Source organism: Moschus berezovskii, chromosome 8 (assembly GCF_049115385.1).
Source record: "Moschus berezovskii isolate FMDL1 chromosome 8, NW_MosBer_1.0, whole genome shotgun sequence".
In the NCBI taxonomy this organism is placed as follows: Eukaryota; Metazoa; Chordata; class Mammalia; order Artiodactyla; family Moschidae; genus Moschus; species Moschus berezovskii.
The window spans coordinates 100349457-100373821 of NC_142467.1; the positions used below are offsets into that span (position 1 = coordinate 100349457).

At 55.4% G+C, this 24365-nt stretch overlaps 2 protein-coding genes and 2 non-coding genes across 9 annotated transcripts; all 4 read right to left on the minus strand.

The window, feature by feature from the left end:
- Positions 1–124: 124 nt before the first annotated feature.
- On the minus strand, positions 125–5297 carry FBXW9 (F-box and WD repeat domain containing 9). Its single transcript, XM_055429078.2, has 10 exons — positions 4797–5297; positions 3535–3674; positions 3330–3458; positions 1807–1919; positions 1631–1722; positions 1153–1301; positions 950–1063; positions 731–820; positions 578–643; positions 125–504 (listed from the first exon to the last, which is right to left on the minus strand). Exons 1-10 carry the CDS (start codon positions 5203–5205, stop codon positions 430–432), a joined length of 1377 nt encoding a protein of 458 aa, XP_055285053.1. The 5' UTR covers positions 5206–5297; the 3' UTR covers positions 125–429.
- Positions 5298–6445: 1148 nt separating this feature from the next.
- TNPO2 (transportin 2) lies at positions 6446–24094 on the minus strand. Of its 6 annotated transcripts, XM_055429074.2 has the most exons (26): positions 23917–24094; positions 22609–22652; positions 21197–21308; positions 20486–20561; positions 20254–20403; positions 17500–17606; positions 17278–17411; positions 17113–17194; positions 16918–17040; positions 16694–16812; positions 15315–15375; positions 15054–15219; positions 14698–14850; positions 12696–12921; positions 12319–12490; positions 11779–11865; positions 11593–11700; positions 11336–11494; positions 10781–10868; positions 10495–10593; positions 9632–9727; positions 9213–9318; positions 8877–8976; positions 8723–8797; positions 8475–8602; positions 6446–8391 (listed from the first exon to the last, which is right to left on the minus strand). In XM_055429074.2, exons 3-25 carry the CDS (start codon positions 21293–21295, stop codon positions 8495–8497), a joined length of 2694 nt encoding a protein of 897 aa, XP_055285049.1. In that variant the 5' UTR covers positions 21296–21308; positions 22609–22652; positions 23917–24094; the 3' UTR covers positions 6446–8391; positions 8475–8494. The 6 variants fall into 6 exon arrangements, with proteins under 6 accessions (XP_055285049.1, XP_055285048.1, XP_055285047.1 ...); XM_055429073.2 differs by lacking the exon at positions 22609–22652; XM_055429072.2 differs by lacking the exon at positions 23917–24094 and having other exon boundaries at positions 22609–23499.
- On the minus strand, positions 10664–10739 carry LOC129559680 (small nucleolar RNA ZL2). The gene has a single exon (XR_008686622.1). It is a non-coding gene; the product is annotated as a small nucleolar RNA ZL2 (small nucleolar RNA).
- LOC129559668 (small nucleolar RNA SNORD41) lies at positions 12567–12637 on the minus strand. Its single transcript, XR_008686610.1, has one exon. It is a non-coding gene; the product is annotated as a small nucleolar RNA SNORD41 (small nucleolar RNA).
- Positions 24095–24365: the final 271 nt, after the last annotated feature.

Sequence of the window (24365 nt, forward strand, 5' to 3'; positions counted from 1 at the left end):
CACAGCAGTGGCTGTTGCCCAGGCTTTCAGGCCCCATCTCACAGACATACACCCATCCCTGGTACCCTGGCCCCAAGCAGGGAGGGACAGAGCCCTCAGGTGACACCAGGCTCACACTCCAGGCTGGAGCACCAGTACAGCAGGTTTATTTCTCCTTTGCTCTCAAGGCAGAGCCAGCATCCAAATCATAACAAAAACAGGGCCCGAGGATGCGGAGCAGCCCTCTTGGGTGGGCCGGAACACAAAGCTCACCTCCCCTGGCATAGGGCCCAGCCCAGGGACCCCACACAGCCGTGGTCAGGACCCCTTGTGCCATAGGCCTGTGGGGCGGGGCAGAGGCAGCACCAGCATGGGGGAAGGTCCCCGTCCCCGAAAGCAGAGGCCATGGTCCCACCTGCCGGCAGGCAGACCCACATCCAATCCACCTGCTCAGGCCTGCAGCCTCCAGACCTCCAGCGACAGGCCCCCAGAGGCGGCCACCACCATGTTGCCCTCGGCACAGATCTGTGAGGACAGGGACAGGAGGAGTCAGGGGTGCTCTCGGCGGGCGGGTGGGGCACATGGGACAGGGCCTTACCCCATTCAGCACATTGTGGTGGCTTCGAGTGCAGATGGTCCTTGGTGGGTCTGTGGGCACGTGTACCTGGTGAGGGGCAGTGGGCAAAGGTCACGGGACGTGTCCCCGGCAAGTGAGGGTGGGTAGGGAAAAGGTACCGTCCTGGGCCCTCACCCGGATGGTCTTGTCGGTGGACGTAGTGTACAAGGCCCCCAGGGAGTGCTTGATCCCCGTGATCTGAGACCTGTGGCCCACGTCAAAGGACTGGAGGAGGAAGGGACAGGTGACACTCAGGTTTGCTCTGCCTAGGCCAGTTCCCCACTGCCCTCCAGGGGTTAAGAGGCAGGGAGGCAGCCCAGGGAGAGTCGGGCAGGGGCGAGGGCCTCAGCAGACCCGGACAAGCTGGAAGCAGCCACTGCGGTTGGCAAAGACGTGCAGGAGGCCCTGGTTATCGCCGGCCCAGAGCTGAGGTTCCTGGTAGGACATGCAGAGCAGGTAGGAGTCCAGCTGCAGGAGGGACAGAGGATGGAGTGGCTCAGGCCGGTCCAGGCCACTCCACGCAGCCCCGGCCCTTGGGCCCCCAGGGGATGGCCCACCTGCAGCCGCTGCAGGACACTGTTGGCCCGGCGGTCGAACACCACGAGCGTGTGGTCCTCGCTGCCTGAGATGATGTGCCGGTCGTCTGCCAGCAGTGCCAACACGGCGCTGGAGTGCAGCCGCCGGCTCTTCAGCAGGGTGGGGCCAACTTTGTGGGTGAGGGGCCAGGCAGAGGGGGACATCAGAGCCCCTTGAAGCACCCCCAGACAACGGATCTCCATCCTCCATGGCTTCCTCTAGGGGCCCTCTGGTCCATCACCCCATCCCACGTGGAGACAGGGCTTCCTCTGCCCCTAGTATCCCACGCACCAGTCACCTTTATGGCCCCCAGCACAACACAGACCACTTGGAGTGGCCAGCCTCTGGTTGTGTGATTTTTAAACCAGTCAGACTGTGAGGACCAAGTGTTTCTTTTCCCAAAATGACCCTGGAGACCCCAGGCAGCCCTGCTGTCCCCACCTAGGCCCCAGGGCCCACCTCTGGGATCGTAGACGGTCACCTTCTTGTCATAGGTGCCGGTCACCAGGATATCTGGCCGGTAGGACAGGCACAGAACAGCTGCCTTGCCCCTGGGGACACACAGACCACAGAGCTGGGACAGGGGCCAGAGAGAGCCCTGCCCACCCAGGCCCCCTGCCCAGGTCCCCTCACACTTTATCTCGCCAAACTGCTGCCCGTCAGCTGCCATGTCCCAGAGCTTCACTGTGCTGTCCCAGGAACCGGAGCACACTCGGTGGTCCAGCGCTGCCAGTGACCACACCCAGCCCTGTGGGACCAGACCCGAGTCCTGTGATGGCCCCATTTCACAGAACCCAGAGTGAGTCAGCATTGAGGAGAGGTTAGAGCTCAGGGCTGCGGGTCTGACTTCAGAACCCAAGACCTGCACGTTGTTGTTGTGGTTTAGTTGCTAAATCATGTCGGACTTTGCAATCCCGTGGACTCTAGCCTACCAGGCTCCTCTGTCCATGGAATTCTCCAGGAAAGAATACTGAATGGATTGCCATTCCCTTCTCCAGGGGATCTTCCAGACCCAGGGATCAAACCCATGGCTCCTGCATTGCAGGCAGATTCTTTACTGCTGAGCTACCAGGGAAGCCCAAAACATGTACAACCCCACCTAACAATGTTCCTAAATCAAGTACTGCAGAGCCTTAGCACCAGCACAGGTTTGAGGTCACATGACAATATGATTAAGAATAGGACCTCCAAAGAAATTCTGTGGTGGTCCAATGTCTAAGGCTCCCAATGCAGGTGGCCTGGGTTTGACCCCTGGTCAGGGAACTAGATTCCACGTATCTGTAAACCTGACATCTGAGCACCTACTCTATATGAGCCTGAGTGAAGCGCTTAAGGCATAGTCACCTCATTCATCCTCATCCTAATTGACACTGGACAGAAGCAGTAAGTGAGGCCCAGAGAAGTCACATATGACTTTGACTTTACCCAAAAAGTCTTTACTTGGAACTTCCCTGGTGGCTCAGAGGTTAAAGTGTCTGCCTGCAATGTGGGAGACCCGGGTTCGATCCTTGGGTCAGGAAGATCCTCTGGAGAAAGAAACGGCACCCCACTCCAGTATTCTTGCCTGGAGAATCCCATGGACTGAGGAGCCTGGTGGGCTACAGTCCACGGGGTCGCAAAGAGTCGGACACGACTGAGCGACTTCACTCACTTTACCCAAAGTCACACAAATAGCAGATCAAGATTGAAATCTATGAGGTCTGGGACTTTCCTGGGGGCACAGAGGATAGAAATCCACCTACGAATGAAAGGGACACAGGTTCAACCCCTGGTCTGGGAAGATTCCACATGTCACGGAGCAACTAAGCCCATGCACCACAACTACTGAAGCCCAAGGGCCCTAAAGTCTCACACTGCAACTACTGAGCCCATGTGCTGCAACTACTAAATAAATCTGTTCTCACCTAGAACCTGTGCCCCGCAACAAGAGAAGCCACAGCAGTGAGAAGCGCAAGCACTGCAACAAAGAGTAGCCCCTGCTCACCACAACTAGAAAAAGCCAGAGTGCAGCAATGAAGACCCAGCATAACCAAAAACTAAATAAAAATTTTAAAAATAATAAATCTACGAGGTCTGGTGCCAAAACCCATGCCCTCAGCCACAGTGTCCTACCCAGGCCTCCTAGCTCCTACCTTTGCCTAACCTCCTATCCCCTCACCTTGTGAGTGCTGTTCTTCTGGGTCCCCAGGGTCTTGACCAGAACCTGGCTGGGCTCCACCCCCAGCTGCTGCAGGTCCCACAGGTTGACATTGCGATCTCGGGACCCCGACAGGCAGAGTGTCCCACCCTGGGAGAGGAGCAAGATGGTGTGGCTGGGGTCACCCTGGCCCCCCACTGCCAGGCCCTCCACCAACCCGTCTCACCTGAAGCAGCAGCACTGAGTCAATGGAAGCAAAGTGCCCATCGGCCAGGCAGAAGTACTCAGCCCTGCGCCCATCCTCTGCCCAGCGCGACAGGTGCTGCTCCAACTCAATGCAGGCTGTCGGCCAGTCAAAGTCCTCCTCTGTGGAATGCAATACCAGGGTCCCCAGTGGGCAGGAACCCTGCCACACACTCCAGCTGTCCAAGCTCACCACTGGCTTCTGGGGAGCAGAAGACTTGGAGAGAATCCCACTTGGATCCCTTACCCCACCTAAGGAAGCCCAGGCTCTAGCTTTGGGACCACCAGCCCACCCACCTGCCATGCAGGTCTAAGGCTGCTCCTTACCATTTCCAGAAATTGAGTAACTGGAGTCCCAGAACCTTCCCAGGCCTCATTCTCCAACCTCAGGATGTTAAGGTCCTGCCTCACCTCAGGATGTTAAGGTCCAACCTCAGCCTCACCCTCCCCAACCTGTAGGCTGGGCACAAGAGCTAAGACTGCATAACTAACCCTTCCTGTTCTGGCCACCTGAACCAGACCCATGGAACTGTTTCCCAAAATCAGTATCCCAAACCTGAGACCCTTGTCAAGGCGCAGAACCCAAGCCCTTGACCCAAACATCTATATTTTAATCAAGCTGTTTAGTAAAGTCCCATCAATTCAAGATCACCAGGCTGCATTATCCTCTAGGGACCAATGACTTTGGTGGCAGAAGGAATGACCACCAGCCCTTGTCTGAGATCACAGGTTAGACCCTGAACTTGAGGGTCTGTGACTGATGGTATCAGGGATCCCAACCTCTAAACCATAGCTTAGGTTCAAGGGTTGTAGGCTCTGGACCTGTGTCCCTGTCTCACCCTCACCTAGGCCAAGACTCTAGGGGTAAGGGACTTTGACATCACCAGTTGCTGCCTTAGCATCTACACCCCAGAACCTGGGGATTCTTGGTCTTACTTTGAGCACCAAGCAGATTCTGACAGCCTGAGACTAAGTCGCTGTGGCAACCCCCGGCCTGAGAATCACTGGATCTCGAGTTTCAGGGACCCCAGTTATCCAGGTAGATTTCTATAGCCTCAAGATCCCAAGTATCTGCCTCATGGTCCACCCAGAGGTCAGGGGCTTTGGTACTACCAGTAACTACCTCAGCCAGCCTGAGACAGAACAGCCAGGGAGTTTTTTCCAGTGGCTGTGCTCACGACACCCTGGACCCCTTCCCCCTCGCCCCAGGCCTGACTTGGGCGGGCGACCCCCGGGCGCTCGCACCTTCCACCACTGGATAGGGCGCGCGTACGCGGCGCTGCGCGCGTAGCCTCCAGGTGACACGGTCACGCACGAGGTCGCGCAGCGCGTGGCAAACGCGTGGCAGGACATGGAGCACGAGGCGCGCGTCGAGGTAGGCGCAGATCTCGAGCAGCAGCTCCGGGGGTAGACTCAGCAGGCCCGGAACCGCCAGAGTCGGGCCCTTGGACGCGGCCCGCGGTTCCAGAGAGCCAAGGGACACCGTGGGCGCGGGCAAAGGAGGGGAGCGCGGGGGTGCCAGCCCGAGTTTCGGAGGACTGAGCACGCGGGCCACGTAAGCCTCGGCCTGCGCGTCGGGGTCAGGCTCCAGCTCCGGGTCGGAGTCATCGTCCCAGGCGTGGGGATCGTCGCGCGGCCCTGGAGGCAGCTCCATGGCGACCGGGTGGGCGCGGCTGGCCCTGCCCTGTCAGCCTCAGAGCCCGCGTCCTGTCTCCTAGGCAGCACGAGGGCACTTCCGGCGCTGCCTGATGACGTTAGGCGCCAACCGGAACCAAGCAAACCTCGTGGAAACTGGCCGCTTGCTAGATGCGGGCTCCTCGGAAAGGTCTAGTTCTTAAGCTGCGTAGGCCTTGGGCTGAAAAATCCCGATTCCTGGTTCCTGCGTTTATTAAACTAGCATGTCTGATGTTGCTGATGCAGAGGGCCACTGGACTCTGGCCCTAAAGCACTTCTCACAGACACGGGACCTCAGAAATAAATTTCTTTTTCTGGTTCGAAGTCGAGGCATGCTAGTGATTCCTGTCTTTTCTTAGCGACCCAGAAACAGTTACACTGCAGAGCCCTCGGGGAAAGTTAACTGAATTACCTAAAATCCTACTGATGGAAACAGCATTTCATTTACCGACAGCCCCTTTTGAGCCAGGCAGTGTTAACCCACAAACTCTAAGCAGCACTAGCCCGTTCCCTCTTCTGATAGCCACGTAGCTCTTTGATCAATCACCTTAGCAGAGTACCCTAAGTAACCAGAGTACTGTAAGGCTGATCATTTTACAAAATGTACTTTCTCCCCTCCCCCGCACTGTATTTTTCTCTATGACATACCGCTGTTTCACTGGTTAGCTTTATTTCTTCTCACTAAAATGCACACTTGTTGAATGAAAATTGGTCGTGTCAGCATTTTAAAATTTTTTTCCGGGTTGATGCAGGTGATCATTGGGTTGTACAGAGGTTGCAAGATTTTATCCTGGGGCCTCTGCATCCCCAGGTAAGAGATTTTTTATTTACCTTTAACTGTTGTGCATGTTTTCTTGGGTCCCACCGCCTTGACGTTGGGCTGAGCATTCTACAAATCCAGAGTTGTGAAACCAGCCAAAGAGTGCTGCAAGGTCTTGCTCCTTGCCACTCAATTTAGTCTTTAGCCAACGGTGATTCTGAATCTGTGCTGCAGTGAGCTCAGGTTCTAGTGAGCTCCCAGACTGTAATTATGTCCCAGAGACATAATTGCATGTGTTATGTTACCACATTTAATGTTTGATCTTACTTTCCCACTCCCCCAGTTATTTCCTGACGTGATTCCTGTACATCCCATTTCTAAAACTTTCCAGGCCCCCCTCTACATCTCTTTCTCTACAGCTAAAACCCAAGGACACAAGAGGCCAGATGGAGACCAAGGGTTTCACAAGAAACTGATCTTTACTCAACAAAGTTCTACACAAGTGGAATCTCACGCCACCTTGGCGCCAGTCCCCAGCACAGCACAGTAACAAATGGACAGACCCTGGAGCCCGCAGGAAGAAAAGGATGAGGGGAAGGGGGGATGTGGGAACGAGAGGGACTGCAGATCGAGGCCAGTCAGGGTCTGCAGCCCTGGGCAGGGGAAAAAGGTTGAGAAGCTGAAACTTCGTTGTGCAAAAATCAACCAAAATAAATTAAAAAATTAAATAGTCTTCTTAAAAAAAAAAAAAAAAAAAAAACTAGAACCAGGCCCCCCATCTTGGATGGAGAAGGGGTTACCAATCCCATCAGGCAGCCAATCCACACACCCCAAGACCCAGCAGAGGATGCTCCAAAGCACTGGAATTACCAGAAAAATAAATGGTTATTTTTTTTCTTTTTTTACAAATGGCTTCCAGAGACCTGCTGGAGTTTCACAGCGGGGAACCAGCTGGGTTTATGGAATGTGCACCAGTGCCCCTTTGGCGGGGCCCCAGAGGGATGGATGGAGCAGGCCCCAGGATGCAGGAATCCAGTTAACCCCCACCCCAGCAAATCACAAATTGCAAAGAGGCCCCCAAAGAAATAGAAAGCAGGGAAAAGAGAAAAGAAAACCCCAGTAAGGGGGTTGCAAGGCTTGGTTTCAGTTTCTAGGCCAAATGGGAAGTAACCATCCCTCCACCTTAGGGGAGCCTCTCCCACTGAAGGAATCGCAAAACAATCCCACAAGTTTCACTGCCCTAGTCTGGTGGGGTCTTAGGGCCTGCTAGGAACTGTGATCAGGAAGTCCCAAGGCCAGAGGTGGGTAAGGGAGAATACCACCCTTCCCTTCCTCCAAGTCTTCAGTTTCTTTTTGGCTGGCAAAGCCTAAACCTTTGTTTTCTGTCACCATCAACTAAATGCCCTAGCCCTGGCCCTTGTGTTAAAACTCAGGCTTGAAAGAGTGTTCTTGGAAGCAGAGAAATGAACTGCCTTTGAAACGGACTTGCTTATAGCGGGGTAGATGTCAGCAGCTCTGGCTGCTCCCAGCTCTCTTCAGCGAAAAAGGTTCCATCCAGCCCAGCATCCTCATAAGTCACTGGGGCACAGGGGAGGGAGAAAAAGGCGACCTCTGGCCAACCCTGGCCACTTTGGTGGTCCCAACTTTTCTGGCTGGGATGGGAGAAGGAAGGGGGACACACTGGCTGAGGCTGCCACAGAGCTGGCAAGAAGTGTGTGGAGCAGGTCCAAAGCGTGCACGTGCTGAGTGGCCCCAAGGTGGCCATCCTCTTCCCCCCACCCCCGCCCCAGGGTCCCAGTGGAGGTCCCCAACCCACCCAGCCCTCCCTAATCACTGCCAATTCCGGCAAAACAGCAGAAGCTTCTTAAACTCTAGATGCAGGTTACACGGAAGGCCTTACGAGTTAACTCAGGGGTTCACTAATTCTACTGTCTCCATGCAGTCGGGGAAATGGTGGGGCGGCTGGCCCAGCCTGGCTGGTGACAGCACCCGCACATGCGTGTAGCCATGTGTGTACGTGTGAGTGTACGTGTCTCTACAAGGACCCCCCTCCCCGCCTGCTTTTCCCTTGCCTCATCCTAAGCCGGATTTGGTCGGCCGTGTTGATGCCTCCCTACCGCGTGGCTGGCCCAAGTAGGCTGCCTGAGGTGACCCCAATTAGAGCAAGGGGTTCTTGCTGCCAGGAAGTCCCACCCCCCCTCCCGTTTCTAGGATGAGTGTGGAGGCCCCACCCACCTGCCCACCCTCTGACCAACCTCCGGCCAGCCATGGCAGGTAGATGGACGGGGAAGGCGTCTGGATTTGGGTCCCGCTAACTCCTCCCTAACCCCCCTTGACCAGGGCACAGCGACTTCTGGACGCAGCACGCTCCCCAGCAACCCCTCTGACGACGACGCAGACAGAAACCTGTGGGGAAAGGAGGGCGTTAGGGCCTGTGCCATCAGGGCTCCTGTGACAGCACCAGCCCTCTGTGAACACGGGCCCCACACCTGGCAGTCGCAATGCTCGTCTAGACCCCGTAGAAGGCGGCTAGCCTCTCCTTCAGCAGTGGCGGGAACTGCTCCGAGAACTGCTGCCAGTTTTCTTCCCCAACTTGGTCTTTGAAGCCATGGAGGATCTGCAGTGAGAGAGGTGGGGTGAGGGGCGCCCCAGAACAGGGCAAGAGGAGGAGGATCTCAGTCTCTCCCCACCCTGCCACCTCCCAAGACTAGGTTAGGGCCCAGCTGGGGGGCCTCACCTTATAAAACATGTCCCGAAGGTCATCCTTCGGGCTCACCCAGGAGGCTACAGCATCGCAGAAGAAAATAAAGTCCTGAAACGTGACGGATCCCGTGTGAGGGTCCGTCCAAGCCCAGCCCCAGTGCCTTCCCTCCGAGCCCAGCTGCCCCAACCTGCACGACGCCCCCGGGGTTGACGCCTATCATCATGCAGATGCCACGGAAGGCCGAGTCCTTCTCCTCGTTGTCCCTGATGTTCCTGAGGGACGTGCACCTGGTTTGGTGGGGGGAGGTAAGCAGTGGGGAATCAGCCCCTGGGGCTGGGGCTCCATGGACATCTACGGGGGACACTGGGTAGTGGCGGCAGGTCAGTGGGTGGTGGGGCTGGGCTGGGGGAAACAGGAGGTCATGGCTCGGTGGGGCTGGATCGTGTATCCATGGGTGGGCAGGGCAGGGCTGGGTGGGTACTGGCGAGGGCTGGGGTGGGGCCCCACCCGGGTGGGCACACACCAAGGCCGGATGAACTGCTGCAGCATGGGGGCCACCTCCTGCGGGCACACGTAGCCCAGGCGGCCGATGGTGATGGCTGGAATGGCAGAGGGACTCGTCAGGCGACCTGCAACCCCGAGCGGCCCGGGTACGTGGCGGGGCCTCCAGCAGGAGGTGCCAGCCCCACCCCACGGGCCCCAAGGGAACAACACCTGCCAGCTGCTTGGGTCCCCAAGCTCGGCCCAGTCAGGGTCTCCTCCCCACCCAACTTGGGTCTCTCCCAGGTCTCCCCTTAGGCCAATATCCTTCCCAGGCCTCCATCCATTGCCCTATTCCCATTACCCTCCCTGGTTCTTTCCCAAGACCTCTTTGTCAGCTACCCTCCTGGCTGGGAAGCCCCATCCCTGGGAGGTGGCCAGTGGCTCAGGCCTGGCGCCCACCTGTGTTTTCCAGCAGTGTCTTGGGCGTGTTGGGCCGGTTGATGATCTCCACCAGATTGTTAAGGACCATCTGCACATAGGGCTGCATCTCTGCCCCTAGGGAACAGAAGAGTCAGAGCCCTGCATGGCCCACACCACCCATACCGACCCTAGTTGCATCCAGACACTGGCCAACCAGTGAGCAAGCAAAAAGGCATCTCTAGATGTCTGCAGTCCAGGATCCGTGGCCAACCAGAGACAGACCCATACCCACCCAACACCAGAAGCCTCCCTGGAGTCACTGCTGGACAGCAGGGTAGACTATACCACCCAATCTCCCTATGGGGTAGGCAGGGCCAGGGGAAAGTTCAGAGAAAGTCTCCCAGTGAATCCCAGTGGGACTTTCAGTCAGTTGCTTGAAGAGGAAGGAGGTGATGATGAGTCCAATAAGAACAGGCCTCCTGTCCCCGTGCCTCTTTGGAGAAGCCAGTTACACATGGTCTTTCAATCATCTGTCCCCATCTCAGATGAAAATGCTCAGAGGTGTCCCCTCATCCCTGGCCAATCGGCACCTGCCTCAAGGAGCACCAGGGCCCTCAAGAGCAGTGGTCCCCAACCTTTTTGGTTACCGAGGACTGGTTTCATTGAAGACAATTTTTCCACGGACTGGGGTGGGATGGTTTCAGGATGATTCAAGCACATTACATTTATTGTGCACTTTATTTCTGTTATTATTACAGCAGCTCCACCTCAGATCATCAGGCATTAGATCCCTGAAGTTGGGGACCCCTGCTCTAGAGGGAACCTGTTGATCAGGGTCCTGCCACCAGGCTGGGAACAAGCCAATGGGAAGGGAAAGGGCCTGCTCACCTATGGGTACTTACCCATCTGCATGCAGATCTCACCGATGGCCCAGGTGGCATTGTTGCAGACAGAGATGAATTCAGGGTTCAGGTTGGTGCCCAGGATGGGCATGAACTCAGCTGGTGGGAGAAAGAGGGGTGCTGAGCAGGGGGGCCAGCCAGGGTGAAGCCTCGGGAAACCCGAGGGGCAGGCCCCATCAGACAGTACGAATACATCCCAGTTCGGTCACAGTACTCCCAGGTCATCTTCTCCATCACTTGAGGCCAGGGCTGGGGTCACGGGGTGGGGACGCAATGGCTGTCGTACCAATACAGGGCTTGACATGGATGAAGCAGGCTTTGGTGAGGTCTCCCAGGAGGGCAAAGGAGCTCTGCCGCACCTCAGGCATCGAGTCCTGGGGGTCAGAGGAGGGTCAGTGTGACAGGACTCCCATTCCCCCAGCCAGCTAGGGGCACAGTTCCTAGAGCATAAGCTGACCCTGCCTCTTCCTAGTGCCAAGGCTGCAGGCCCATCTGAAGATCCAGGACTCAGGGGCACATGAATGAGTGCCCTGTGCAGGGTACCACTTAGAACTGCGGCCCATACTGATACGCTGTGGGTGGGGAAGTGATGTTGGAGGGGCTTGTGCTTTCACATTTCCTATTTTCTACTTTTTAATTTCCTACTCTGTTGACTTTTTCAGTGAGACTTTACTCATGTAAATATTTTAAATGACTTTACTCATTTAAATATTCACCTTCAAGTCCCTTCTCTCTAATATCCTCAGGGCATAACCAAGGCCCAAAGTCCACCCCAGACAGCCCACAAAGGCTGCTGGGGGTCACCACTGTCCACTGAGAGGCCTACGAGGGGTCCACCCACCTGCATGCACTGAAACAGCAGTGTCATGATGTTGCTACGGGCGACCAGCTGCTCCACGTGTCCACCCAGGCCCTCAGCCAGGCCACTGAGCAGGTCTAGTGCCACAATCATGAAGTCCTTGTCAGGGGCCTCATACTGCTCAGGGTGCTGGGTGTACATCTGGGCACAGAAGGGGGAGGGCAGGGTGAGGGGAGTGAGCTCAGGCTGGGGCAGCAGCAGAGGGACAGATGGAGGGGTGATGGCGGTGGACTGCTCACCATGGCCTGGGCCAGCGTCTTCTGCACCAGGGTGACACAGCGCTGGTAGACCGGCTCACAGTAGGGCAGGAAACCACTCTGCAGGGCAGTGGCCACTGATGACAGGCACTGGCAGAGAGAAGGGCAGGAGAGGTGAGCTTAAGTGAGTGGAACAGGGCCACGGGAGAGGGCCTGAAGCTGACCCACCTCCAGCAGGGGGAAAAGGTCCTTGTCTTCGTCTTTAAGCTCGTTCCACTTCTGAATCAGCGGAGGCATCAGCTTCTGGATGTATTCCTGGAGAAGGAGCAGGAAGTTGGGGATCCATGGGTGCAGGTGGCGGCCTGGGAACCAACACAACTCCCTCTGACTCAAGAGGCGCTCATCGTCTGAATCATGAGGTCTAGGCGTTTTTCTCTGGCTCCTGGGGTCCTCGCCAAGCAGCCAGACCTCCAGGCCCTTCTAGTTCACTCCCTTCTCACCCATCCTGAGCCCCACCCCTGGGTTGGTGCTTCCTGCTTCCCGCAGGCCCCTGAGCTCCCCCAACCCAGCACTTACCACGCTGTCTCATAACTGTCTGTCTCCCCTACTAGACTGGGAGCAGGGCGAGGGCAGGGGCCAGGTCTGTCTGCCTGCCTGTCGAGGTCATGGCCATGTCCCTGGCGTGCGACAAGGGTCGCCACCAGGTCACTGGATGCCGGGGAGGTGGGCAGGGGGGATCAGGAGGAGGGAGCTGCTGTGGGGTCTCACCGGCTGGTTGAGGTGGTGGCCCACAGAGTCAGCCAGGGTGCCAATGGCATCGTAGAGGATGAGCAGATTCTTGTGCTGGTACTTGCCGAAGGCGAAGACGAGGGTGTCTAGGATGTAGCTGAGGTAAGGCACCAGCTCCGTGCAGGCCTCCTCCTCCAGGGTGGCGAAGGCACTGGAAGGGGCAGAAGTGTTCAGTGGGCTGCCACCAGTGGGACTGGGCTCTGGGTGGGGTTCAGGAAGGGGGCACTCGGGATCAGCCAGTACGAATACGGTGAGAAATCAGCACGCTGTCAGGAGTCATAAGTATCATCACTTCCCGGAGGGCAGCCAGTGGGGCAGGTAAGGTGAGGTCTGTGGGGCCAGGGGTCGAGGGTCACCTGCAGGCCGCCTCCTGTACCCTCTTGTTGCCATCCAGGATTCGCTTGAGCAGCTCCGTCATCAACGGCTTCAGGTGCATGTCAGGGGGCTGGCTGACCACCCAGTGGGCATAGCGGCTCAGGGTCCAGCAGGCAATGGAGCGGACCAGGGCCTTCTTGTCCGACAGGCACTGGATGAGGTGAGGGATCAGCTCGGGCAGGTAGGGCACCATGCCCTGCATGCAGCCTGAAAGGACCGGGCACAGAGGCAAGGCTGAGCCAATTGGGCCAGGCCACATCCACCCTTCTGGGCAGAGGGGGAAACTGAGGCATGGAGGTTAAATAACTGTCTCAGAGGCATGGAGTCAGTGAAAGGCAGGGTGGGGATGGGAAATGGCATCAGACTTCCCTGGTGGTCCAGTGGATAAGAATCTGCCTGCCAATGCAAAAGATGCAGTTTTGATCCCTGGTCTGAGAAGATCCCACATGTCTCCTGGAGCAACTAAGCCCACGAACCACAACTACTGAAGCCCATGCACCCTAGAGCCTGTGCTCTGCAACAAAAGAAGCCACCTCAATGAGAGGCCCCTGCCTCAATGAGTAGACTCTGCTCGCAACAACTACAGAAAGCCTTTGCAGCAACAAAGACCCAACACAGCCAAAATACATAAATACTTTCCTTTCCATCAGCTCCACCCATCCCAGGGCTTGTGCTGTCATCTGGCTACTCTATGTGTGTACTCAGTCGTGTTCAACTCCTGGCGACCCCGTGGATTGTAGCCTACCAGGCTCCTCTGTCCAGTGGATTCTCCAGGCAAGAATACTGTAGTGGGTAGCCATTTCTTCCTTCAGGGGATCTTCCCAACCCAGGGATCAAACCCACATCTCTTCCATCTCCTGCATTGGCAGGTGGATTCTCTACCACTGGGACACCTGGGAAGCTACCTGGTCACTAGTTCATAGATGGCTGGGCTGCAGAGCTAACTCAGCCTTTACGGGCAGCAGCAACCCAGGTGGACAGAGCACCTTTCTTTTGAACCCTTTCTTAGATGTCTGTGACTTTTTTTTTCCCCTACTTTTCATCTTCCCTGTCTAAAAAAAAAAACTCTGAATGTGTCTCTCTTCACTGCAGATCACAGGTAACAGCACACTCCTTGATCATCCCAGCCCTGAGATCTGCTTTTACCAGTTCAGGGTCAATTTCTTGAGGTCTTTCCCATTAAAATGAAGAATACTTCACACGTTACAGCAGACCTGGGTGCTGCGGCAGTCATGTGTGTCTCCTGTCACAGACCTGGAAAGCCCTCTGGTAATTCACCGTGCACACCATAGGGACACAGGGAGCCGGAAACGTGAAGGAAATACCACCTCTGCACACTTCCGATCCGGCAGGCCAGCCTCGAGTCAGAGCAGGTTTGAGGTCCAGCTTCACCCCAGGTGACAAGAGAAGTGGTGTAATTCTCTTTGCAGCCGAGTTTCAAGAAACCCATGTCCTCAGGTGGCGCTAAGCCCATAGGACAGGGCTATGTTATTACTGTTGCTGGAATTATGCTTAAGACCTCGTGGAACTGCCTTTCTTTGAGAATTAAGGAGAGGGCTTGCATTTGGGGGTCCCTTTCAGGCCTTTGGGCTGAGGTGGTTGTTGTTAAGTCACTAACTCTTGTCCAATTCTTTGTGACCCCATGGACTATAGCCCACCAGGCTCCTCTGTCTGTAGGATTTCCCAGGCAAGAATACTGGAGTGGGTTGCCATTTCCTCCTCCAAAGGATCTTCCCAACCCATGGATCATGCCTGCGTATCCGGCTTTGACAGATGGATTCTTTTACCACTGAGCTACCTGGGAAGTCTGATCTTGGGCTGAGGGGAAGATTCAAATCCCAGAGCTGCTTGGAGTGGGGTGAGCAGGCCGCTGGAGAGAACCTGGGGAGAGCCTCACCCCCACCAGCCCTCCCTGGGCCAGCCCCATCTCACAACAGCATGAGGCTCAGAGGTTACACGCCGTCAGGCTGGAGGGTCACTTACCCTCAGCAATGGCACCCAGCACCAGGATGCCTGACTCCTTGACCACCCACTCGGGGTGGAAGAGGAGGTCCTTGAGCAAGGGGAGCAAGTGGGGCAGCAGTTCCTCCCGGAAGACATTGGCCAGGACATCCAGTGCAGCCGCCGAGCACTTCCCTGGGGCAGGAGGGGAAGTCGGGGGGCGGGCTCAGGGAGGCACAAGGGGCAGGCCACCAGCCCTCCTTTCTGTAACCCCTGGGATCCGAGGTCGTGAATTGAATCTTTGTGATTTGCTCTGCATAGGCTCCCTCCCTCTGAGAGGGAGCCCAGAGCCTGCTGTCCCCTACTCCCCACTTCATACCACAGGCCAGGCCACTCACTCAGATTCCAGTCAGACAAAGCGTCGTCGTCATCATCATCCTCCGCGTCCTCTGAGCCGTCAGGCCGCTCGGCCTCATGGGGCAGTGTCACCGTGCGCGACTTGTGGAAACGTGGCTTGATGTCCTGTTCGCTGTCGGGGACAGCCTCGTCCTCCTCAACATCCCCCTGTGGAGTCAGGCAGACGGCTGAGACCTCTAGAGACCCCCTACGCCCCAGCCTTCCTTCACCCTGCCCGTGACTGGTGGTCAGCCCTAGCTAACCTTCAGCAGGATGATGTCGATTTCCGAGTACTTCATCCCTTTTACCAGGATAGGGATCAGCCTGTTGGGAAAGAGGCTGTTAATCAGGATGCAGGGGCCCCGGAGACAGCTTACAGCCTGGGGAAGAGGGAAGTGGAGAGGAGTTGCAGGCAGGACCATCAAGGAGCCGACGGGTAGACCGTACATGCTGATTCCATTTGTCCTGCATCCATTAATTTCTCTTAGTGGGTACTATTCCCAACCGAGCTTCAGCCATTGTGACTGGGTCAGAGCTGACACTACTCCTAGCTCCACAGGAATGCTCTTGATCCAGACCTATGGCCACTCAGTGAATTCCAGACCCCCACACATGCTGAGAAGCTTGGAATAGTGCCTGACCCATTGTTTAGTCGCTAAGTCCTGTCCAACTATTTTTGCAACCCCATGGACTGTAGCCCACCAGGCTCCTCTGTTCATGGGATTCTCCAGGGAAAAACACTAGACTGGGTTGCCATTTCCTTCTCCAGGGAATCTTCCCGACCCAGGGATCATACCTGTGTCTCCTGCATTGGTAGGCAGGTTCTTTACCACTGAGCCACCAGGGAAGCCTGATCCTTAACATGCCATAAAGCAGTGACACACGGCCCTGCCCCGTCACCAGGCACTTCCTGGCATGGGGTCAGGTTGGGGAGCTAAGAGGCAGGGCAGCCTCCCCAACTCCGCTGGAACCCATGCACCTCAGGACCAGAGATTTTGACTAGAGACTTCATTGAGTCAGGGACAGACAAGTGATTCAAGTTGATCAAAGAGGATCAGCCTTAGAACTTTTACAGAGACACTGTAAAAGAGTAATGTAAAGAGAGGATGCCTTTACTCTGAGGTTCCCAAGCTAGAAGGCTGCAAAAAGGACTACCATGAGGGCAGGCTGAGCCTGAGAACAAACGAGACACAGAGGAAGCAGATCTGAGCCGACGGGCTGCGGCTCACATCCTCTGAGCACCTGGATCCAGCTATGCCTGAAGCCTCTGTTGCCTTTTTTTCCTTTGGCTGTGACAGGTCTCGGTTGGGGCACACAGGATATTCACTGTGACATGAGGGGTTTTTAGTTGAGGCATGTGGGATCTAGTTCCCTGACTAGGGACCTAAACGTGGGCCTCCTGCATTGGGAGCAAGGAATTTTAACCACTGGACCACCAGGGAAGTCCCTCTCTGTTGACTTCATCTTTTCCACCTAGAACTTAACTGAATTTTTAATCCATTAAAGCTACATACCTACCATTTGCAAAATAAATGCATACAGGAATAAAAACAAACCAAGACAGTTGATTGGGACAGGCTAGCACAGAAGGAAAGGCAGAGGGGTGAGTCTGGGGTGGACAGAGTACATAAGTAGCACTCACTGGACCAAGTGGGAGGCCAGGACTTCCTTGCAGATGGGCTGCTCGGCCAGCGTCAGCCAGAACTCACAGGCCTCGAGGGCCACATTCTCATCATGGTCCTGGGTCCTCTGCAGCATGTACTGGGATGGGGTAGGAGAAAGACTAAGGCCCGGCCTGGTGAGGGGTGGCTCCCCACAAGCCTCCCACCCCACAGCACCTCCACGGGCTGGCCCTGGCTGGTGTACCTGGATGATGCTGTGCATGTGGGGGATGAGCCTGTCGATCCGCACTTCCAGCAGCATCACAAGTGCACGGCACACATTCTTCCGCACCTCAGGGTCATCGTCCACAGCCAGGGCGAACAAATGCTGCAGGGGAGCCGGGGTCAACTGTGGCTGGGCCCTCAGCCCTCCCCCTGCACTCCCCAGCCCATGGCCTACCTCGATGAAGGTGTCAATGTTGTCCATCAGCGCCTGGGCCCGGTCCATGATGAACTGATTCACACAGGCGATGGCATGGGACCTGGCAGGAGTGGGTCAGCACACGGGTCACCCCCAATCCCACCCATCCTGCCCCCTCCCAACCCCCTGCAGACCCCCACCCACCGGATCTTGGGGCTACAGTGCTTGAAGAACTGGAGGAATTTGGGGATCATGATGTTCAGGGGCCTGTTGAGGGCATCACTGTCCAGCAGTTCGGACGAGTCCTCACAAATCTTCTGCAGGGCTCCAAAGGCTCCCTGAGTGGAGAGCAGTAGACACATGGGCAGAAGTCCCAGTTGGACCCCAGCTCCCGCTTAGGTAGGCAGGCCATGGCTGGTCACCTACCTCACAAGTATTGTAATCCTCCGAATTGAGAAGGTTACACAGCTGGGGCAGCAGCTCGGGCCACATCTGCAGCTCACCCTTGGAAGCGATGGTGGTGATGAGAATGCCTGGGGCGGCCGGGAAAGGAGGCTGCCTCAGGCTAGGTGCAGGCCTGCCTGGCACCCCGGCCCTCCCTGCTGTGCAATCATTCCACCAGCACACACACCGTAAGGCCTGCACACACTTTATTGTTTCTTTTTTTTTTTTGGTCACGTGGCACATAGGATCCTAGTTCCCAGAACAGAAATCAAACCCGTGCCCCCTGCATTGGAAGTACAGAATTTTAACCACTGGACCACCAGCGAAGTCCCCTACACATTTTTGAGATCCTCTTTGTCTTTCTGTATACCAGGCCTATCTCAGGCCCTGAGATACAGCACAGAACTAAACACAAAATCCCTGCCTTTAGGAGCGGATCTGTCTAGTGAGAGAGAGGCTGACTGGGATAAAGATAAATCAGCAAAAGCCCTGGGAGGCGAGATGTCAAGAGGTGAGGGAGGAAATAGAACTGAGAAAATAGTTAGCAAGGACTCAGGGTGACAGAAACAGTTTTTAATTCGGTGGCTCAAGAAGGCCTTGCTGGGTGACACCTTGCTATCTGAGCAAAGACCTGAGGAGGGAGGGGGTCCCCGGGGAAAGAACAGCTCAGGCAGGGGGGTCAGCAGGTATAAGAAGTCCAGGGTCATGCACAGAATTGGTGTGCTCCAAGATGGATGGTAAGGAGCCAGCAGGGCTGAGCAGAGGATGATGGGGAGAGTGGCAAGAGATGAGGCTGGGAGGGGGAGGAGGCATGTCGTGCAGGGCCACGGTGGCCTCAGGGAGGACAGCGTCCTGCTTATTAGAAACCCAAGTGCAACCTGCAGTAGGCATGTGAAGTGCAAGGACTCTGGAGCAGTCTGGCAGCTGAGCTGAATATGGGTGATGTCAGTGCAGAGATTGTATATTTAGAGCCAAGAGGTGGCAGTGTTTCCCAAGGTGGGGAAGCTGCCATCACCAACACTCCAGATGACACTGGTTCACGTCTGCTGGGAAAGGCGTTCCCTGCAGTGGGCAGACTGGTGATGGAGTCCCCAGGCCCATCCCTGTCTATGTGACCTTGGCCACATCACCTAAGGGCTCTATGCCTCAATGGGAATAAGGAACACCACCCACCTGGGACTTCCCTGGCAGTCCAGTAGTTAGGATTCCACAATTTTACTGCCCAGGGTTCAACTCCCGGTTGGGGAACTAAGATCCCACAAGCTTAGGGTGATTGGGAGGCTTCAGTGACTTAACTCAAGTACTTAAAGAGCAGAAACTGGTGCTGAGAATGAGTTTGCTAAGTCCAGTTCCTCCTGGTGGCCTCAGAGAAGGCTAAGGGTCACTTTGAACAAAGAAAACAGGCCCCAGGATCAACACTTCCTGCAGGTCCAGTAGCTAGCTCAAATTTTTAACACTATCTTTTTGTCTTCGTTGCATTTATGATTAAGGCTACCTTCCCTTTGAAAGTGAAAATGTCCAAGGCTGTCATCTCTAACTCTGTGTAGTTCATGAGGTTCCATGTAATTCTCCAGGAAAGAATACTGGAGTGGGTTGCCATTCCCTTCTCCAGAGGATCCTTCCGACCCAGGAATCAAACCTGTACCTCCCAAAACTATCTGAGTCACCAGGGAAGTCTGCCTGCTGCACAGAGCGAGAAGATCTGTCTCCCCTCCCCACCTTTTTTCTGCCATGCTGCATGGTTCGCAGGATCCTAAGGCTCCTGACCAAGGATTGAACTCCAGAACCCTGCAGTAAGAATCCTAACCACTATCTTGTTTTAAATAGTTATGTACAATTTCCACTTTAAAGTAATATTTAAAGTTGATATAAAATTAAATTTTAAAGTTTTAAGTCAGTTATATGTCAATTATATCTCAGGGGAATTCCCTGGCTATCCAGCGGTGGTTAGAATCACGTTTTCATTGCTAAGGTCATAGGTTCAATCACTGGTAGGGGAACTTAATAATTAATTAATTAAAATTAATGAATTACTTGGAGAAGGAAACGGTAACCCACTCCAGTATTCTTGCCTGGAGAATCCCATGGATGGAGAAGCCTGGTAGGCTACAGTCTAGGGGGTCGAAAAGAGTCGGACATGACTGAGCAACGGAACGGAACGGAATGAATTACTAATGAAATAAAAATTACATTTCAGTAAATCTGAGGGTGGGGAAGTAAGTTGGGAACAAATAGTAGGGCTGCTGTTTATCAGTAGTGAAAAGGCTTAAGGTAAAATTGCTTGAAAGTTCTTAGTCCTTCTCCTATAACTTCCTCAGGCAGTCTTTTGGAGACAGGAAGGTTCCAACACAAACCTAACCCACATTTCTTCTAAGTTATAATTGGTGAGAGTTAGCAGGGAGCCCTCATATTTTAATCTGCTATATCCTTGGAGCTAACAGAAAATTCTGGATGCTGAGTGACTGCCTAAAAGTAAGAACAGCTGTTTCAGGAGGGAGTGGTTCAGAGCATGGACCTGATTTGGTCACTTCTGAGCTCTGTTACTGGCCAGACAAAGACTCTTCACATCTATGTGCCTCAGTTTTCTCATCTGTAAAATGGGAGCAGTAACAGTATCAACACCAACGGTGCTGGAACATTCAGTGAATCAACATCGTTAACACATTGAGAAGGTTCTTGGTAAAGAGTGCCAACTCAGAGCATCATCAGAGGCCAACTCCCGCTGCACTCTCTCACCTATGGTGGCCCGGATGAGCGAGGAGGCATCGCCGATGTTGTTGAGACATTCCTGTTTGATGAAGTCGGCCACAGGCGGTGGAAAGCTCTGGTAATGTGCCTTCACGTTGTTCTTGAGGATGAGGCCACTGAGAGAGCGAGTCGGCTCATCTGTGGGAAGAGGGTTGGGGCTCAGGAGACCACAGGGGAGAAAGTGGGGTCCACCTTGGGTGGAGGGGGGCCAAGGGCATACCTTCCGACTTGAGTCTCGTCAGGACGAATATCAGGTAGTTGTTGAAGTCAGGAAACTGGTTCAGTTGTTTGAGTTTCTGCTAGGTTGTTAAGGGTCTTGGCAGACAGGGGCCTTCCCCGGGTGGGACCCCCACTCTTACTGCCATATAACCTCTGACTGCTAGGATTGGGCAGCCAGCTCCTGGGACCCCACGTGTCAACCCCCATGCCCAGAGTAAGGAAGCATTTCAGACATATGAGATTCATACAACAGGTAGGGGAACATGCCTCAGCTTCCCACCACTCCTGAAGATCTGGCCAGAACAAGAGACGGTGAACAAACTCGGCTGTATCTGAAAATTAGCAGAGGCTACTCAGCTCTGCTCACTAGCAATTCAACAGTGCATGCTTTTTTTTTTCTTAAAGGGACCTCACACTTTCAAGTGAAACTTGCTTACGGTATATACAAATAGATAAAAAGTTTAAGAGTATTTTAACCGACCAACTGAAAAAAGGAAATTTTACTCACGAACCTAAACTAAAGCCAAGCACCAGCAAAAAGTGTCTCCCTCTCTGCTGGGAGAGGGACCCAAGAATTCTAATCCTTAATTCTTTGCCGAAGTCTGCTCCTGCCGTAGCAGAAAGGGTCTGGGAACTAGGGATCCGACCCCTTCCTCTCCGGGAGATGCACTTGTCTGCCCGGTCCCCCAGACCCGGAAGGAAAGAAGGATACATCCTGCACGATGCGCTGCGTGGCTGTGTTAGGCGACTGCGAGTCTTTGAGCAGCTGAAGGACCTGCTGGAGGCCTTGCTCGTCTGGCTGCCAGTCCATGGCGCAAGGCGAACTGCGGGAGTAGGGGCCAGGATCAGCACCGGATCCGGGAGGCTCTGTGGCAGTCCCAGGCTGAGCCCCCGCTGAGGTGATGGCGGCGGCGGCGGCGGTAGCAGGACTGGATCGTCCTCGGCGAACAGGCGGAGGCCGCCGATCCACGCCCGCCCAAGTGCGGGGTCCCCGCCAGCTGCGCCATCCACGGCCACGCAGTCGCGGGCTCGGGAGCGCGGGCGGGGGTATGTGGAAGCGGGCCATGCGAGGCGGCGGCGGGACCCGGAGAATCCTCCTCCCACCCAACGCCGGGCCTTCGTCCCACCTCGGCCCATGCCGCCGCGCTCGGCTGCGGGCCCTAAGGCTTCCTCTTCCCTCAAGGCTGCTCGTAGAGGACCCAGCCACCTCCCCATTCAGGGGCCCTGCTCCAGAACACAACAGCGCCCCAGCCCCCGTGGTCTTTCCCGTGCCGGCACGCAGTCCAGCGATTCCCCTAATCAGACCCAGAGCAGTCGGCAGACAGGTCCCCGATACCTCTCCAAATGAGAGTCAGCAAAGGCCCGCCTATTCGGCAACAGAAGCCCCCGGACGAGTCCCTGTCGCTTCCCCAATCAGGTCTGGCCAAGCCTCCCCCCACACCGTTCCAACAACCCCACGCCCCAGTAAGCACTAACTCCCACTGATGGATCACTACTGCTTCCCCCAATCAAGTTGGACGAAGCCCCCCACCACCTCTAGCCGGAAAACGTCTCGGTCTGAGCCCTGCAGCTTCCCCCAGTTAGTCCTGGCCAAATAACCCCCGGGGCATTTCCCCCAACTGCACCCAGCTACGCCTTGCAGTCAGAGCCAGCAAAGCCCTCTATGCCGAAGTCTCACGCCCCTCCCTATCAGGGCCCAAAACCGCCGCCCCCAACTTTTCAACGCGGCCTCCCCCAATCAGACCCAACCGAGCCCCGCCGAAACAAACCCACACACACCCCCGATCCTCGCGACGTCCCCTAATTAGGCCCTAAGCAGTCCCCATACACTTCCCCAATCAGAGCCCCTCCAGCCCGACCCCAGCCGCCCCACTGGCCCAATTTTCGCGGCACCGGGACCTGGCCCGGCTCCGAGGCCCCACCCCCTAAGCCAGGCTCGGTTCCCCCATCCCCCGCCCCGGCCCATTCTTGCGGCCTCTCCAATTGGGCCCAACTAGGTTCTCGGCCTTTCTCGGTCAGGCGCGGCCCCGACGCCCGGGACGCGCGCAGCGCAGGCCCGGAGCCCGGCGGGGGTCGACTGAAGCCAGGGCCAAGCCGGTCGGGGTCCGGGTGAGGCTCACTTACCCGGCCTCGGGCGGCAGCAGCGAGGCCTTAAGCTGCGGCTTCTCCTGAGACTCGCGCGGAAGGAGGGAGCCAAAGAGAGGGAGTAAAAAAAAAAAAAAAATAGAAAGAAAGAAAGAAAAAGAAAACGCGGCTGTATATGAACCGCGGCGGCTTCCGTACGCCGTTCAAATAGGCCTAAATGACCCAATCGCGAGAGGCAGCGGTCGCACGTGGCCTGGCACCAGGGAGACCTAGGCCCCGCCGAGGTCGGGTCACGTGACCAAAGAGTTGGCGGCCCTCTAGGCCTCTCTGGCCAGCTGGTCCTCCCACCGTCTCGTTTTCTCAGCCTCCCTCGCTGGCTTGACAGGAGCTCTTCGCTGGAAACAGGAGTTTGGTGGCACGCGGGACTTTTAGGTATAATCCCCCTCAGCCAGAATCATCTGCACTTTGTCACATCCCCCCCGTCCAAGAACGAACTGTGCCTTCCTCCCCCATTCTGAGAGTACTTAGCAGGAGTACTGTGCGAGCAAAGAGAGTTGAGGGGACAGAGCCTGGGGTGGGCTTTATACCCCATAGACAAAGGAGGGAAAGCCAGACAAACGGAGTTCCTGAGAGTGGCTGGGTTCCTAAAGAAGCCTCTGCCATATTTTGCGTTATCTATTTACAGTGCTGTTTGACAAATATATAAGGCATCCTACGAAGACATAAAATTTTTAAAGAAGTGGAAATAATAAACACTAGAGCAAAAGGCCTAACTCCTTTCTCTACCTGAATCAGAATGAGGTGAAACAATTCAGGAGATTTAAGGACAAGAAGGTGAAAAAAAAAAAAAAAGGCATTCCGTGATTCTTGCACCGTCTGAGGACAAAGTAGGGCACCTCTTTTCCAGAAGCAGGAGAGTCCCGGTTCTCTCCTCTCCCACCCCACCCCCATCCACGTCTCCACCCTGCTGACAAAAAAGGTGGGCGACCTTCTGCCACTCCAGCTTTAGTTTCTCCATTTGTCGAACAGATACAAGAATAGTTTGCTGGGTTAGAGATAATCCAAGTTAAGCATTACAAAACCTGCAGTAAATTGTTCCTCAAAAACGTGGTTTTTACTCCCCGAGGTTCAAGATGGTCCTTTTACTGCATTTAGACCCTCCCTAAACCAATATTTACTGAATCAGCTAGGGCTCTAATCCCAAAGGACATCCCAGTCCTGCAGGCCAAAACTGCCTTCAGGGAGGCACAGGTTAACTCTAGCCCCAGCCTGGAAGGAGACATTTCTCAGTCCACTTGCCCTTGGCAAAGTCAGTCCTGGCTCCGTTCATTCATGAAAAATAGATACCTAAGGCCTCTCTTGACGGAAACTGAGGTCGCCAGAATCTGGGACGAGTCAGCTGAAGCCACACTCCACTCCAAGAGTCAGGATCCGAAACAAGCAGACAAGTCCCACCTCAGCCGGCTCCGCTGAACAGGAACCGGGTTTGAGAGACACGCGCCGAAAGCTGCCTACGCGTGCGCAATGGTCTTCCCTCGTGCGACCTGAGGGCCTAGAACTACGAATCCCATCCTGCCTTGCGCAGGCGTCGCCGAGCTTACGATCTCTGGCTGCGACTCAAACCTAGGGGTCTAGAGACTTTCTGGAGTTGTGTGTTGAGCAGAACGAACGCGGTTGAGGGGCTGTGACTAGATCTGGAGGTTGAGGGAGAGGGTGCAAATCAGTTTTCTGCTCAGGGTTCGGGGTTGCCTCAGAAAGGGTCGGGTAGGGAGCGAGTTGGAGATGCAGGAGAGAAT

Coding starts and splice junctions, on each gene's coding strand:
- FBXW9 (XM_055429078.2), bottom strand. CDS start 5,205: ATGGAGCTGCCTCCAGGGCCGCGCGACGATCCCCACGCCTGGGACGAT. Junction 1,302..1,630: donor GACCGTCTACGATCCCAGAG/GTGGGCCCTGGG, acceptor TCACCCACAAAG/TTGGCCCCACCCTGCTGAAG. Junction 1,064..1,152: donor GTGTCCTGCAGCGGCTGCAG/GTGGGCCATCCC, acceptor TCCCTCCTGCAG/CTGGACTCCTACCTGCTCTG.
- TNPO2 (XM_088839042.1), bottom strand. CDS start 21,550: ATGGCCCGCTTCCACATACCCCCGCCCGCGCTCCCGAGCCCGCGACTG. Junction 20,404..20,485: donor GACGAGACTCAAGTCGGAAG/GTATGCCCTTGG, acceptor CTCTTCCCACAG/ATGAGCCGACTCGCTCTCTC. Junction 17,195..17,277: donor CACTGTAGCCCCAAGATCCG/GTGGGTGGGGGT, acceptor CACTCCTGCCAG/GTCCCATGCCATCGCCTGTG.